Consider the following 16,047-nt stretch of genomic DNA (forward strand, 5'->3'; position numbering starts at 1 on the left):
CGAAAAATATTAACGCTTTTTTATGGAAATGACGTAGAACCGTTTATTGCTACCTCGGGATATATAACCAATCATTAACTTAAATTTGTTGAAATGAACCGTAGTTGCCCTTTAACTTCTCTGCCACTAAGTAACATTGTAAAATATTCTCAGCAACTAATTTCTCACGATTAGCATGCAGTAGTAGAATGTCTGTTCAATAAAAGTTATCACAAACGGTCAGAAGTAGGACAGAGTTCAGAATAACATTCTCCTGCTTCTAACCTTTTGTGATAACTTCTGTTGAAGAGACATTCTGGTGCATGCTATGTTCTCCTTCAGCTTTTCAGACTTATTGTGTATGTCTGCAATTTCAGGATTGCCTAATGTTGTTGGTTACCATGGGATATTAATAGCAGCAGTCTAGGGACCAAAGAGTTTCTTTTATAGCCATGCTTATGGCTTTAGCATGAGCACAATGGGCAGGATACCTTTAGAATGGTGTTTTCAGAATGTGTATTTTGTATGTCCGGTCTATCAGTTTCGCCTTTCGTCTCGAATTTAATAAAGTATTTGCAGTTCATCGCCTTGCTCACATCCTAATTCCTATTCTGGGCACTCTTGACACTTTGAGAGCCAGGGAACAAATTGCAGGTAGCTCAAACCTGGTGTTGCATGCTTCGAGCATTTACGTCGCTCGACGCTTGTCTGCTTTTCCTCTGCAGTGTCCGAGATAGGAACTCGGAGGGGCACTGACACCAGCTTCCTGGCGGAACCGTAGTCAGAGGTGGTGCCGTCGGCGTGATTCGGCTCTCAAGTTCATGCGTCTTCCTGTCATCGTCGACTCCACCAGACGGCGAAGCTCATCATTGGTTCTGCCGAGGATGGTCCGTGGCAGAGTGCGCCACCATCAGATTCCAGTGTTTGCGAATGTCGTTGGAACAGTTTCGAGCTGGCGTGAGGACGGAGTCGCTTCAGTGATACGGCTCGTGTAGCGCAGTCGGACCTTGTCATAATGAAATAGCATTTGGAGCAGGAGCTACCTTGTGGAAATCTATGGGCTTTCAGCTGAAAAAATAGAGCCATGTTTCTCTCGGCGCAAAACAAAAAACAGCTGTGCACCGTCTTGAGCAAATGCTCTCCCAAACATAGCGTTACACCTTTACTGTGCAACAGTTTTATAAATATGTGATGTTTGGTTTGAAGGCTAGAAGCGATTCGCAACTAGAAATGGGCAGTAGACTCCATCTATGTCCTAGTTCTTGGACTCCTCCTGCCACACTCCACTTGCTTTAAATATGATAATGTTAGTTCTGAAACTTCCTCACCTTATCCAAACTGCTAGTGCAGAGTTTGAACATTGAACTTTGTATAGTTCATTTTTTGAGCATGCAGAGTTCATTTTTTTAGCATGAAAAACATGAGATCCGTTTCTCAGCAGTCCTCTATATTCTTTGTTAGAGTATGTCGGACAAAAAGTCTAGAAAATAATATGCAATCAACCCCATTGTCAAAATGCGTAATCCCAAGAGCGATATATTAACGTAACTAAAGCAAGGGTGCAGGTGAGCTGGTTCAATACTGACATGGACCCTGGAGCTGGGGAAAAGAAGGGACGTAGGACAGACGGGAAACATGCTTAGCTAATTTTCAAAACTCATTGTTTTTAACCACTCTGTGTGAGCATAAGAGAGCAGTTACAAACAAGAATGAGTTTTCAGAATTAGCTAAGCATGTTTTCCGTTGTATTGATTGTAGCATTCACTGGGAGGAGACAAAAGTCCTGGATAGGGAGCAAGACTGTTATAAACGTCTGATAAAGGAGTCCTTGAGAATAATTAGTAATGATGGTTGTTTTAGCAATGTGTCTGTTGCTTTGAGTGATCCGCTTCAAATGTTTCTAAACTCTTAATTTTTTTCTTTTTTGCCTGCTTACGTGTGTTCAAACGCTCCTGTCTTTTTTTTTAACTGGTTGTTAAAGCGTTCTGTTTTCGCTTGTTTTCTCTTTCGATGGTTCTTTGTTAGAAGTATGCTTATTGATATCATGTGTCCTCGTTCTGAGGTTCTTCGTAGTCAAACCTTTTGTGTATGTGTCGCGTGGTCTTTCTGGAGGTGTGGCTGGTTATCTCCTGCACCCTCCCTCCGATGGTTCTTTGTTAGGAGGTTCTTGCTGATATCATGTGTCCTCTTTCTGCGGTTCTTTGTTTTCGAACCTTTTGTATCTGCTTCGCTTGGCCGTACATAGGTTCTTTGTTGTCAAACCTTTTATGTCTGTGTCGCTTGGTCGTAAATCTATTTAAGGACGTGACGGTGAAATGAAATTTTAGCTGTGTTTGGAGTTTTGTGTCTGTCCTACGTCCCTTCTTTTTTCCGGCTCCAGGGTTACCATGTCAGCGATATATATTGCAATTATGAGTGCACATCAATCTTTGTTTTAAAATGTAAAGCAAGGGTTCTTTGAAGTTCTGGATACCGAGGAACCCCTCTCCCCTCTGGGCATTGTCGCAGTAAAGCGGAAAAACATGCTTAAATTGATGTGGGAGTGATCGAGAACATTAGGTGTTTGAAAAAAGTGAATTTGAGAAGCCATGCCTTAAAGGGGCCCTCCGGAGCTTTTTGCGATCGTCGGTCTATGTTGTTATATTGCGTAGTAGATGCATGTTAATATGTATACAAAGTTATAGATTACAAAACCGTTTATTAAGCAGATGGCAGTAGAAATATATCGGGACTATTTTCTCTTGGAAGACAATCCCCCATTCCCTGCCCATCGCTAAAACTTGACCAATGGAAATTCTGCATCTCGCGGTTAATGCGAACGTTATTATTGCAACATTTTTTAAGCTTGTGGTAAATTAGAGTTTGAGAAAAACGTAAACTGATTGTGGTGCGGGAAACATAGTCCGCAATTATCGCTCCAAAACCAGCGAACTATGTTTTCTCCCCGCAAGCTTGTTGCTAGAGGGTGATGCATCGGCGCGTCAGCTCGTCTGCTTCCCGGGGCGTCTGCAGGCGTGCGTTTGCGGGACACGTGTTCCTTCTTCCCATGGATCCCGACTCCAAAGCCAGCTTTGCGATCCTTCCACGTCAACGAGTCAAACTTTTCCTTGTCATCTGTGGAATGTGACTGCGTATTGCAGTAGCAGCGCGACGGTGCGGTGCGACGAACGACGACTGCCGAGCACAAAGTCCGGCAGCCTCAACTTTAGCCTCAACTTTAGGAAGCCTCAACTTTAGGAAGACTTTAATATGTTGCCGTCTTCACATCCTTGTAACCAACATGAGGCGGGGAAAGAAGAGTAAGCTTCTGGCTGACCACTGAAGGATCAGAAAAGAGAAAGGACCTTTATGTTCTCCCCCATTCGAGTCAGATAGCAATTTTTCATGGGTCACACTGACCAAGCTGCTTTCAAAGCCAGGTTTAAGGGGGTACAGGGTTGAGGCTTTGGTCTGGAGTCATGCTGGAACAGTCTAGCATTTGTCGCTCAGCTTCTCTAGTTCTACAAACATTGTGTGCTTCCTCGAATTTGACCTATACTACCATTTTTTACCAATCTTTTTGCCTTTTGGGTTACAGAACTTTTGGAACCCATTCTTAAACCCTCATTTGCGAGTCTAGCAAAAGTCATGACCTGTTCAGTTTTGAACATGTTTTATGGCCATAATGTTCCTTGTTTTTTGTGCAGAGTATGTTAATGTCCTTAAATAAGGTTTTTTGTGTTTTGTCTCGGCACTCCTGTTATGGCTTTGGGGGCTGAAAATCGTTTTCTCACTGACTCAAACATTTCCTACATGTCCTTCACACCTCCAGCTAAAGCAAACCTCCTTCGCACTATCCCTCTTTATCACTTCTCGGCCTGTTTCTTCCTTTTCCATCGAATTTGTCATTATCTTTCCGCAGATGTGTGATGCCTGGCTTTAAGGTTTAATTTTTTTTTCATTTACCCCTCGATCTCCCCATGTAGAAATGCCTACGCGCGGTTGCAAGTATGGTCCTTCGGCACCACTGCTTCGAGGCCAATGGGGGTTTGTTGCTTAAATGTTGCGAAGCTGGGCAAGCTGGTGTTTAGCATCCAAGTTGTATGGTGTGCCTTTCTTCTGAATCGGGTTTGAAGCCATGCGCTTGCAAGCATGTCCACGATTACTTAATTTTTTAGAACTTGATGCCGGCTGCTGTATTCGTAAATTCTTTAGAAAGAAAGGATTATATAGTCTCCTGGTGCTCCCCTATATGCTGTTTGCTTCATACTGAGTGTCTGGGCCCTAGAATGTTGGAGATGGCCTCCAGCCTTCTGCAGAATTCCGGTTTCTAAATTGAAGAAGGGTGTCTGGCTCACTCCAAGTAAGGAACTGATCGATTTAAGACAACCTGGGGGACCTTTGACGTGGAACTGAGATCTCGGCTATACAGTTCCGTTTCTGCAACAAGCCTTCATTAGAATGGTTGGCTAGGTTAGTTGCCGGCTTTCCACTCTTTGATCTTTTTGGTTGTGGGCAGTATGGACTTGTTTTTTGTTATTGCCAATATTGGCTCTCGTTTTGGTTGTGCAATGTCATTACACAAATGCAATTCGAAATTCAAATCTAGTAATAACTGCAATTGCTTTATTATATACAGCAGTTCGCTTTGTCAGTGTTCATTATAACAAGGTCCGACTACGAGATGCCATCGTGCCCATGTACAAAGTTCTCAAGATGAACGAAAAATGTCTTGCTTGAAAAAGATACAAGTGCACTTTTTTTTTTATGACTTCGTTGGCAGGCGTTGTATTTGCACAGACTTGTATCGTCTTTAAGTGGGACCAATGACAATCTTGCAGTGCTGGTGGAAGTAGCTGCCAGCTGAAAATTCTTGTTTGTCTCAACACTCCACATTGGAGAGCAGGTTGTTCGTGTAAGTTTGCATGTTCGCTAGAATATATAAGGCGCGTTTTTAGCTACCGTGATTGCTAACTTTTTGAAAATGTATTATTCAGTAGAGGTTCTGTCGACTTGGAGCGTTTACTTTTCAAGTTGTGCTTTAGGGGTATGATGTTGTGGCTACTACTATTTTGCTTGTTCACGGGTCTCAGCTTCTCATACAAAGCAGTTGCCCCTAGTCATGTTGGTTTCTCATGGGATTACTTTTTCACTTGCTACAGCTTGTCTGAAGTTTTATCAGTGCTTTATATTAAAATATGCTAGACCCTGTTTACTCTGTATTATATGCTTAAAGCTTTAAGTTGAGCAGTGTTTTAACCCTCTTCATTAGCATGTGTAAAAAGAAAAATGAGTATCCTTTTTGTTTCAGATTTTTACAACTACTATTAGGTCTGCGTTTTTCTTTTACTGTATTATATCTTACTTCTAAGGCATTCATTGTGACTGTCAGGTTGATTGTTGCAACATTCCACTGTTTGAATATGCAAAAATGCAGAATATTGCATACTTGTTCAATTGCATCTGCAGTTATTCACAAATGCAGGTTGTTAATAAAAGGTGGATATATTTTTACATACCCGCTTTGTTCGTTTCTAAAAGCCAGAAATGCTGCAAGGGAAACATTTGATGGCAGGGTGCCTGGTCCTGGAGAGGAAACCAATACAGTGGAATCCCGTTAATTCAAACTTGCGGATAATTCAAACTAACACGCAGGTCCCATCCTGCGCGTCTCTATGGGAGGAAACTCCTGGTAATTCAAACTTTGCTTTATTCAAACAAATTTTCGGTTCCCCTCGAGTTCAAATTAACTAGATTCAACTGTATTATAATGTGCAAATAGGGTGGCCACCCGTCCCGCGACTCGTGGGGATCGAGTGCTTATGTCCCGCATCCTGCAAGAAATCCGAGATCTTCAAAATGTCCCCCATTTAACACTGTTGTAAAATTCACTATGCAACTTGTGGCGCTGCCGAAGAATGGGGCATGGGGAATTGCGTGGATGTCTCTGGTAATCGTGTGAATCGCAATGATAGTCTATTTTCTATTCAAGCATTTGGTGAAGCAACCATTATTTTTGCAGAAGAACTAATATGCATGTGTCGTGCCTCTCTCCCCTTGGTGACAAAATTGCATGCCAAAAGTCGAAAAATAAATTGGTGTAATTATTTTCAAATCGGGCTGTGTCAATGTGAAAGAGTTGCTGCCGAAAACTTTTTTTAGTGAAGACGACCAAGCAAGGCAAAAAGACTGCAATTCGCAATGGTAAAAACAAGCAAAAAAAAGATAAGGGTCTAAGTTTGGTGTAGGAGCATGCTGGTAAAAGCAAGCATTGGCAGAAAACAAGAAGTCCAAAAAAGTTAATTTTCTTTACTTTTTATGCATTGAGTTCTGCTGCAGTCGATTTTCTGTTTTCAACTTGGGCACATTTAATAACATACACTATTTGGCATTAAAATTTAAGAAATATAGCTGGGAGTGAAATTTATTTTAGCTTAATTGCAGCAATACAATTTGCATTTGTATAATATCCTTTCGGATATATTTTGGGGAGAATCGGGCCTGCAACGGCCGGAGAAGGCAGCGTGCCCATACCAAAAGTCCTGTGAGCGTCAGCCTGGGTCCTAATGCTCATATTTGTTCACAAGTCAGTTTGTGTGACAACACTGGTGCTACACTGTGTAGTCCCTTGGGCAGCCCTCATTAAATGTCTTGAGGTCGTCGTCGTCGGGTGGCAAATTTCCAGTGTGGTCAGATAAGAGCTGGCACCAAGCAGCTGCTGCACGGGGCAGCCAAGATGAGCCGTGGCATTGTGTGCTTGTGAGGAGCGGCTAAAGACAGCCTGTTTGTTGGTTCAGGCACAGACTGTAGTGCAATTCCTGGTGGCCAGGGGACATAACACAGTACATTAGTCATTCTACTGTTGAGGCCCATACTTTTGAGTCGAGGGGTTGCCAGAGGCGTGCGAGAGCAGGTTGGTGGAGCAAATTCCAGCACAGGAGAGTTGCTGCCTCTTGGGCATAGTGTGGCGATAAAAGTTGTACGCTGTAAGGCAATGAACGCTGGCGAGATTTGTTTGAAGTGCCTTAGACTGGGGCAACCACACGGCAGTGCGGTATTCAAGGGCAGGAAGAACGAGCACTGTGTACAGCATCGAAATGCATTCGCCAGCATTCCAGTGGTCATGCGTGTCACGAACCCTAGCAGGTGGTGAGGTTTGGACAGAGGATGGTTGGTGTGCATGAAAAAGTTCTTCCAAGAGTCGAGCTCAACTCCAAGCACCACAGCCGTGTTGGCTCGGCTTAGCATGTGATGCCCAAGTTTTAGAAGAGGTGGTTGGAGAGGAAAGGGTGGGGGACTTGAACTAGTGAAGGTAACTCAAACATTTATTTGCATTGGTGGGGAGATGGTGCAGCTGTGCCCAGTACAGACAACGGTCAAGGTCGGCCTGAAGTCACGTAATAAGGCAGAAGAGCAGATAGGTTGGAGCGGGGAGATGTCATTGGCATACAGGATAGGAGTTGAGGCTAAGTTACCTGTCATGCTGTCGATGAAAATGAACAAAGTAGGGCCAAGGACACTGCCCTGTGGGACGCCAGAAAGGACAGGAATCGCCGTAGAGGGAGCACCTCGGTAGATAACTCGCTGAGTACGGGCAGTGAGAAAAGCACCGAGCCAGCGAACCAATAAGGGCCCACAGCCCTTTGGGCTACGCACTTGCCAACAATCGAGGATAGGGTTGCCGGTCAAAGGCACGAGAGAGATCTACCTGGACCAACTCAACAGGTGTGTGCGGTCATTGAGTTGCACACTGACGGTATGAACCAGAGTGCCAAGGGCGGTTTCACAGCTGCAGCCGTGACGGAACCCACGGTGTGAGGTTGACTGAAGGCTATTGCTGTCAAGGTGCAGGCTAATTTTAGAGTTGAGAATTCGCTGGAACATGCGGCACAAGACAGGTGGACACAACGGGGCGCTATGGAAACATATAAGCGCGAGCGCCATGTTCTTTGTGTACCGGCATGATGTGGTCCACATTCCACAGACGAGGGATAACGCGAGAGTCCAGTGTACACTGGAACATCAGGCAAGGGGCCAGGGCCAGGAAGGGAGCTGTGGTCTTAAATACAAGAGGGTGGATACCATCGGGGCCTGGGTTCTGAAAAGGACGATAGCTGGGACACAGCCTCGAGGACATCGTTAGTAGTTGTCGTAATGGAGGATAAAATGGATCTAGGCTGACCAGTTGTGGTGGCATGAGGGGCATCTGTAGTTGAACTAGAGGGCTAGGAGGTTAGCACAACAAGAACCGGTCCCGACTTCGTTCGAGACGTTCGCATTGACTGATGACATGCTCGATTGTCTCTTCTTTGCAAAGTCGACAGGTTGGGTCGTCCCCGTACAGCTTGCACCACCGGCTCTGGGTCAGGAGGCAGCCTGTTCGTGCCTGAAAATGCAAGGTGCTGCTTTCCCCCTGTTCTGGTGGTATGGCGCTGGTTCACCCTTGTGCTTTCGGTATAACTTGAGCCTCTGTTTCTTCTGGGTTGCCCTCTGCCACTGCTGGGTTCCGGCCTGTGTCACCTCTTTGCGAATCGTTTTGGCTCATTCTCTCTCCGTGGTCGCCTGTTGCCTGGCTGTACCCCCACTGAATTTGGAAACTATGGCTTTTAGCTTCTTTACCCAATTTGTTCTCGTTCCGTTGTATCTAATCTGATAATACATCCTTCGTGCGTAGCTCCTCGGCGGAAGGAATTTCAGTCTTCCCATATAGTGTTGCTTGGACTGGGCCCCTCTGGTTTGGTACGTGGTCCTGCCCCTCTCAAGAGCCTGTCACTCCTGCGTTAGCCGTGCAGCTGCTTCCACCCAGCACCCACCTCCCCAGCTCGTATTGGTGTCGGTCCAAGCTTTTGATGCCGGCCGCGCTGTATGTGAGCACATCGTTGGTATAGGTAGGTAACGACCGAGACCGCGAGTGTTTTCCATAGAATTCTGGCCACCGAATACTTGTACAAGTGTCTGACAAGGGGCCACACTATCCCTTTCAATTGGTTTGATTTTGCAATTACGTTTCTTTCACGTTGGGCCAGATAGTCTTTATCACATGTTATCGTTGCACCAAGGTACTTGTAGCTTGATTTTTTTTTTTTTTACTACCTGGTTTTGCAAATAAAAGCCCTGATCACCCTCTGTATTAAAGCTAATCCACTGTGTTTTTTAACATTGAATTTAAACTTGTCCCTCGATGCCTCTTCTGAACAAATGCTCATCAGGTGTTGCATATCTGCTGCTGTCTCTGCTATGAGCACCACATCGTCCGCAAAGGCCAGGCGTGGGATGCATGTCTACTCTTCGTCTCCATTCTTGGTGATCGTGCTGGGACGCAGCCCAGCTCCCTCCTCCTCCAGCAGCCTGAGACAGTTGTTGATGTACACATTAAACAGTCTTGGTGACAGGGGCACCCCTGTCTCAGCCCAGTAGTGATCGGTGCAGGCTTTGCGTTCCCTGCATAGGCTGTTCAAGAGTTTTACGCTGTTCTTCTCAAACCCGCTTTTTCTCATTTTTGTCTAGAGAGTTTGATGTGGTACTGCGTCATACACTTTTTCCATGCCCAAAAGTGCCAGGTACAACTTGGAGTTCTGTATGTTCTATTGCCTGGGTTAAAGTGAATAGGTTGTCGCTTCTGTATTCCCAGAATCCATTCTGGCTTGTGCAAGCATGTTTTTTTTCTCACATATTCTGCAGCCTATAGTTAATTATACTGGTGAACAACTTGCAGACATTACTTATTATTGATATTGGCCTGTAGGCTTTTAGGACTTTTGGGTCCATTTGTTTCCCTTTGTATATTAGCTTCACTTTTGCTTGTTTGCTGCACTCTGGGATTTCCTTCGTCTCCAGTATGGCATTACAGCATGTCCTGATGCTGTCCTGTGCCTCTTTTTTTAGTGCCTTCATTTCCATTCTAGTTATGGGATCCATTATAGAGAGCCCTTGCCTGTTTTGCTTTCAGTGGTTTTTGTTCCGCTGTTAGCATCCTCTGGAGTTCTCTTCAGATCTTGTTGTTGTGTAAAATATTCGGTCAGCCAGTCTTCTGCTTCTCCTTTGTCCTTTAGGTCCTTGCCATTTCTTTACAGTGTCGGTGCTTGGTCTGTTTTCCCCTTAGACTGGACCTGCATTGGAGTAATTAGCTTCTAAAATATTTTGCTAGCCTTTTTCTTTTCTTTTAATATGTCTGCCGAAGCCAAAGGTCACCTTCGCTTGCTGGCCTACTGGCCTGAACCGTCACTGAACCTCCAAGACTTGTGTGGTGGATCAGAAGAGCACGTCGTCCTCATCACCACCAAACTGCAGTAGCTTTCCCAGCCTTAACGCACGGTGAAGCCTCCGAACGCCACCCTTTGCCGAAACACTTCTACAGCTGGTAGAAGTCTCTTGGCTAACTCCAAACCTTCAAGCAACGGTGCTTGCGATGTTGATCGGAAGACCGTGTCGTCCTCCCCTTGTACGTATCATCTCATCATCACTAGACGTGGCACCGCGGGTACAGGCTGTCGCCTTTCCGCAGTACCACGGCTCTCCTGAACCAGTAAAGATTATTCTATTCTTGTTCTTCTGTCTTCCTGCTGAACTTTTTGCAGTTACTAGCTACTTTACTCGTTCTTTCTGTTCCTCAAAACATTCACACTAGTAGTCCACTTGTGCTTGAGGGTAGCCTTTTCGTTGTGCCCACCTGTGTTATCTGCTGAACTCTGGTCTCTTCCCTACTGCTTCCTTTACCTGTATGTCAAACCAAATGGCCTTCGGTTTTGCTGGCTCTTTTTTTGGTCTTTCCCACTTGTTCATTGGCAGTTGGGATGATTAGGCTCACTAGTTCTTGGTAAGCGTTTTCTTTTGTAATCTTTCTTTTTTTCAGCTTTGATGCAAATTCTTCTCATTTCTGTTCTGCTCCTAGTTTCCAGTGTTTTCCCTGGTCAATTGTTTTTGCTTCTTTTTTTCTTTCTTTGGTTGTTGGTGTTCATTTATAGCAGCTAGTATTCTGTTGTGGTCACTTGTATAGCTGTTAACCTTGTCCTTGTCAATCTGCATAGAGCCTATCTTTATGTTTTCTTTGCCTGCTTCATTGTTTATGAGGATATAGTCAATTGCTGATTTTTGGTTCTTGCAGCTTCATGTGTTTTTTTCCCTTGCATTGTGGTTCCAAGTTGACTATTGTTAAGCTGTGTTTTTAGAGCGCAGCTCTTGGGCACCCGTTTCCGGCTTGAGCGGCGTCGGCGTAACCAGATGTTGCATTATGGGATGTTTCCCATAATGATGTCACACGTGACGTCACGAGGGTCACGAGTGACGTCATTATAGGACATTTCTCATAACGCCACACGTGATGTCACGAAGGTCACAAGCAGGGTGTAAGATAGACAGGTGGGGAAACGGCCCATAGAAGCCTACCGCAGCGCCGTGACCGGATTGTGTACTCGTCTGCTTGCGGAGCTTGCGGGTACCCCCGATTTGCGACAAATGGCGCTGCAGCGAGAGGAAAAAAATTGGAATTGGATTTGCATGGAACTGTATGGGAGAGTGCGCAAAATAAACCGAGAGCACGACATTCCTCCATTAAAAATCCACGAGAAATCATCTCCGTCAGTTTAGCTGGTCGCCACCGGTCGCCCACCCGGAGTGAGAGTTCGCGGTGCTCCACATAGACGGCGCCACAGAAAAAGACAAACCCGAGGGGGACACAATCCGGTTGCTCATTTGGCTCTCGTTTCCCCACCTGTCTATCTTACACCCTGGTCACAGGTGACGTCACGAATGTCACGACAAAGGTTACGACCTTTACAGTGAAGGTCATGACCTTCATGTGACCTTTACTCTTGAAGGTAAAGGGATGTCACGACGGGGGGGGGAGGAATGGAGGAGAAGGAGAGGAGGGAGGAGGAGCATACTTTCCTCTCTGTACCCTCCCCTCCTCCTCCTCAAGAACTGCACTCTAATTCAGCATTACAGGGAATTGCAAACGTCTCATTTTTTTACTAGTTTTCTGAGTTAGTTGGTGATAGCTAACCCCTTTTAAGACAGGGGGGTCACCAAAAGTTCAAATTGCCGACACAAGTAAAGGTTTGTTTCTTGTTTTGCTCTTTTCCCACTTTTGGGACACTTTCGCTGATTGGCGATCACATGCAGTCTCTCCAACTCCATGAGAATGCACTTGGCTGCTATTGTACCGTGGGCCCCTTCCCCAAATCCCGGCATCTTGGGAATCCTCCCTTCGCTGGTCGCCCGACGCCGAGGGTGGTCGACAGTGGTCTAGGGTAGGGCATTACAGCAGCATATCGGGGACGTTTTCGCTTGACTGCCCGCACAGAGGACAGGCTGTGTCGTTGTCTCCGACGAGTTGCGCACGTCGCCAGTTTGTCATCAGCGCTCCTACCCATGCCTGAAACAGCTGTAACGCGCTTTCATGGTACCCTCGGTAGTGTGTGCAGGGAGACGGCTGTAATTTGTGATGCGCGTAGATGACGGAGGCTCTGCTTTTTCATAACCGCCCGTCTCCACATGGCTTCAAGTTTAATTTCGTTCACCTCCTCTGTCACAGCTTCGAGCCATCCTTTATCCGATCTGGTCTCATGTCGCGTTGTCCCTTTGCTGTACACAGAGTCGAGCCTGACAATGGTGTTTGACCACGAAATCATAAGTATATAGGGTGGTTCAAGTCACCAGGCTCAATCTAAAATGGACCGTAAAAATCGACGCCTGCACGTAGCCATCTAAACCTTTCGCGAAAGGTGTAATTCACAGGTCGGTTTTTCCTTGTAAAATTACTAAGCGTAGCTCTTTTTCTGTAAAAAAATAAGGCCAAGAAACTTGCCAGGGTCTATGGCGGGCAGCAATGCAGACGACAGGGGTCCAGTAGCGGGGTGTGTTTGGCGTTCGTATTGATAGATGGCGCTACCTCCTTATCGTGACGGCTCGCGACCACCGTGATTTATTAAAATGAATATAATCTTTTTGAAATGTACCTTCGGTTAAAAAATAAATGCGAACAATAAAAACAAACTTAAAGTAAAAAAACACGTCTGCATAACTGCGGCACTTTTGCTGCCAACGGATTTCGTTTGCGTGTCGTCTGCTTTCTTTCGCTGGTCGGCTGCACCTTCAGACGCTGCTCCCGACGCCATCTATCAATACAAACGCCAAACACACTCCGCTACTGGACTTGACTGTCAGGGTCGTCGCCCGCCGTAGACCCTGGCAAGTTTCTTGGCCCTATTCTTTTTACTACAAGAGAACTACGCTTTGTAATTTTGCAAGAAAAAACCGACCTGTGAAATACACCTTTGACGAAAAGTTGAGATGGCTACATGCAGGCGTCGATTTTAACGGTCCATTTTAGATCGAACCTGGTGACTTGAACCACCCTATATATTGAAAAAAAAAAGACGTTCTGCAGTGTTGCCAGATTGGGCTATATATAGCCAAATTGGGCTACATTTTTTTCTAGTTGGCGTCAAAATTTTGTGTTTGGCTATGTGGCTATTTTGGGCTATTTTTAAGAATGCGGCGAACTTTTGTCGAACCTCGGGTTCAACGCCAAGCTTTAATGTTCGGCTAGTTAATTTTCGAACTTTTAATCAGTTTCGAAACAAAAAAAGTTTTTCTTTTGGCTAGTCGAGAGGAGGAAGAGGAAAAAGAAAGGCTTCAAACTTCTACAAACTTTGGGGTTTTCACATTATGCAGTGAAGCAATGCTTGCAGAGTTCAAGCAGTCTCCCTAGAGCACAGTGGAGCCAACCACACAGATTGCACTATTACCACAGGCCCGCTAGCTCGCCTTCAACCTGGACGCGTATGGCTCTGCCCGGACGTAGACTGAACTCTCCAAATTCTGCCTTAGTGCCCATTGTGAGAAACCTTAGGCACCCAGGTTTGTAAAAATGAGAAGTCCGCAGTTTCACCGCTAAACAATTGACTACCTTCCAGTCGTTGCCCACCCCAAGAAAGGACAACACAATCAGAAATGGCGTGAACATGAATGGGTGACACTAATATTCTTCACAAAGAAGAAGAGACGGGGGGATATTAGTAAGGAACACCCAGTGTTATGACTGTTCTGCTTCTGTATTTTGTTCTTTTATTGTATGATCATATCTCCCGGGCTTCACAATAAAGCTGTCTGTGTGTTTTGTACTTCTGAAAACCTACGAAGGAAGGGCCAGTTTTGTACGGATATTCATCTTTCCCAAGCTTTTCTTGAAAAATTCACAAGTAACAGAATGTACACAAAAGTTGGTGCATCTGAGGGTTGAAACAGAGATTGTAACATGTATGAGCATGAGAAATTGTCAATATAAGGCTTAAAATTCATTGTTTTGGTCTTGGCTATTGGCTTTGGCTATATTTGGGCTATACCCCCCAGTTGTTTGGCGGTTTTTTGGAGGGACCATCTGGCAACGCTAGACGTTAGCAAGCAGAGCACTGTTTGGTCGGTAGGTGGCGCAAGCTACCGTCCATAAATGACCGCGTGAATCCAGTTATATAGCACAATACGTCTGGAACTGGAACACGCGAAACGAAAATATGGTGTCTAACAAAAGCGTTCGTTCCCGCGCCGTTCTCAAGTCTTCCGTTCGGCAGTGGTTCGGCTTCCAAAGTGGTGGTGTGGAGAACGACAATAATTTGACTCTTTGTGGTAGTTGCAACATGTAGCCGTTTCACTAAAGAAACTTGACGAGGGCAACGCCTGCTGTGCGGTGTTGTCTGTGTTTTGTGCTCGGAAGTTCGTCGGTTTCCGTCTCGGCACAACGGCCACGGGAGCTACTGGTACTGCTCTGTCGATTCAGGTGAGTGTTTTTTCGTTTATCACTTCGTGCTTACGAACACGGCTGAATCGCGTTTACTTTGCCGACAGAGTGAGAGTTGAGAGCCGGATATCTACGCTTCTCGCGTTGCAACACGTGGATACGGCCGTCAGCCCGTTTCTCTTTCCGTGAAGGAGGAAAAGCGGGGGGGGGGGGGGGGGGGGGGGGGGGGGGGGTTATTATTTTGTTGCGATGCTTGAAGTTTAAATTTCGGTTACAAATTACACCTGTTTATTTTTTCGTGTTAACCTTGCGCATTTCTTTTCCTTGCAATTTGCATACTGTTTGGCATGCACATCTAATACATTTGGTTGAAATGTTTCTTTAGTAATAATGTATCTATTTTTATAGTATACCCATAGTTCTGTTCACATGTCATACGTAAATTAACCTTCAGTATCCTCTCTGTCGGGCATATCTTGGTCCTTGATCAGAGAAAGCACCCTCTCACTGGTGCGATCCATTCGTTTAAACGCATCTTTTATTTATTCGCCGTTCGGGGGAGCCGAAGCGGGACAAAGCGCCGTCCCACAAGCACGTTGGTGGGACAGTGGGACCACGACCGGAAAAACGGGACCTGTCCCGCCTAAATCGGGACGTCTGGTCACTTTATGCATCACAGCAGCTAGCTGAACACATGCCGTTCGAAACGTAACCCCGGTAAACGAACAAAGATGGCGACTAGTGTGTACGGTGGCAGTCAGTTCATAGACGTTTCATCGACAGCTCAGAGCCGTATATGTAGAGAGTTTGGTCAATGGGAGGCGCGGGCAGAGCCAGGCGTGCGGCAGAGTCGGAAAGAGGGCTTGGCATTCTCTCTTGACCAACCAGAAGCCGCAAAGAGTCCCCTAGCGGTGGTAGCGGCAAACAGTTCTGATCAAAGGTCTATGTTCGTATATGGTTTTAAGAAGCGCGTAAGAGTGAAGTGTAGTAACTCTTCGTGGTTGAAAATAGGGTGCACGTGTTGTTTTGATCATGATCATGCAGAAAGATGTAACAAACGAATGCGCCGCGCAACCTCTGTTTTGCGCGGACAAAGTGTGACCGCTCGGACGGTAGTTTCCTGGCCCTTGGCGCTTGGTGTACGGATTATGTCGATCGTTCCGCTAGTCGCACTCTTCCACCATCATTTTGGATTAACGCGATTGAAACATCACGTGTACCATATTTTCAGCCATTGAGAGTTACTCCAATGCAGTTATCAGGTTTGTTTCTCGCGACCACCGCCAGGGTATTATTTCTGGCTTCTGGTTGGTCACATTCAAATTTCTGAAGACGCTTTGGAACACGCCCAG

The 16,047-nt window shown here is 45.7% G+C and overlaps 1 protein-coding gene across 3 annotated transcripts in view; it reads left to right on the forward strand.

Annotated features, from left to right (window-relative positions):
• The window catches only part of LOC115324777, a 72,815-nt gene extending 64,164 nt beyond the window's left edge, over positions 1 to 8,651 (forward strand). For 2 of the 3 annotated variants that reach the window (XM_029985411.4, XM_029985412.4), the window contains one exon: positions 705 to 5,472. In XM_029985411.4, the coding sequence (XP_029841271.3) occupies positions 705 to 735 (31 nt within the window). In that variant the 3' untranslated portion in view covers positions 736 to 5,472. Of the gene's footprint in view, positions 1 to 704; positions 5,473 to 8,275 lie in introns of those variants that run through there. The other variant, XM_042290957.1, reaches the window with a different exon arrangement.
• The last annotated feature ends 7,396 nt before the right edge of the window (positions 8,652 to 16,047 follow it).

The sequence above is a fragment of the Ixodes scapularis genome, unplaced genomic scaffold (genome assembly GCF_016920785.2).
Source record: "Ixodes scapularis isolate PalLabHiFi unplaced genomic scaffold, ASM1692078v2 PGA_scaffold1__304_contigs__length_218370807, whole genome shotgun sequence".
NCBI lineage: Eukaryota > Metazoa > Arthropoda > Arachnida > Ixodida > Ixodidae > Ixodes > Ixodes scapularis.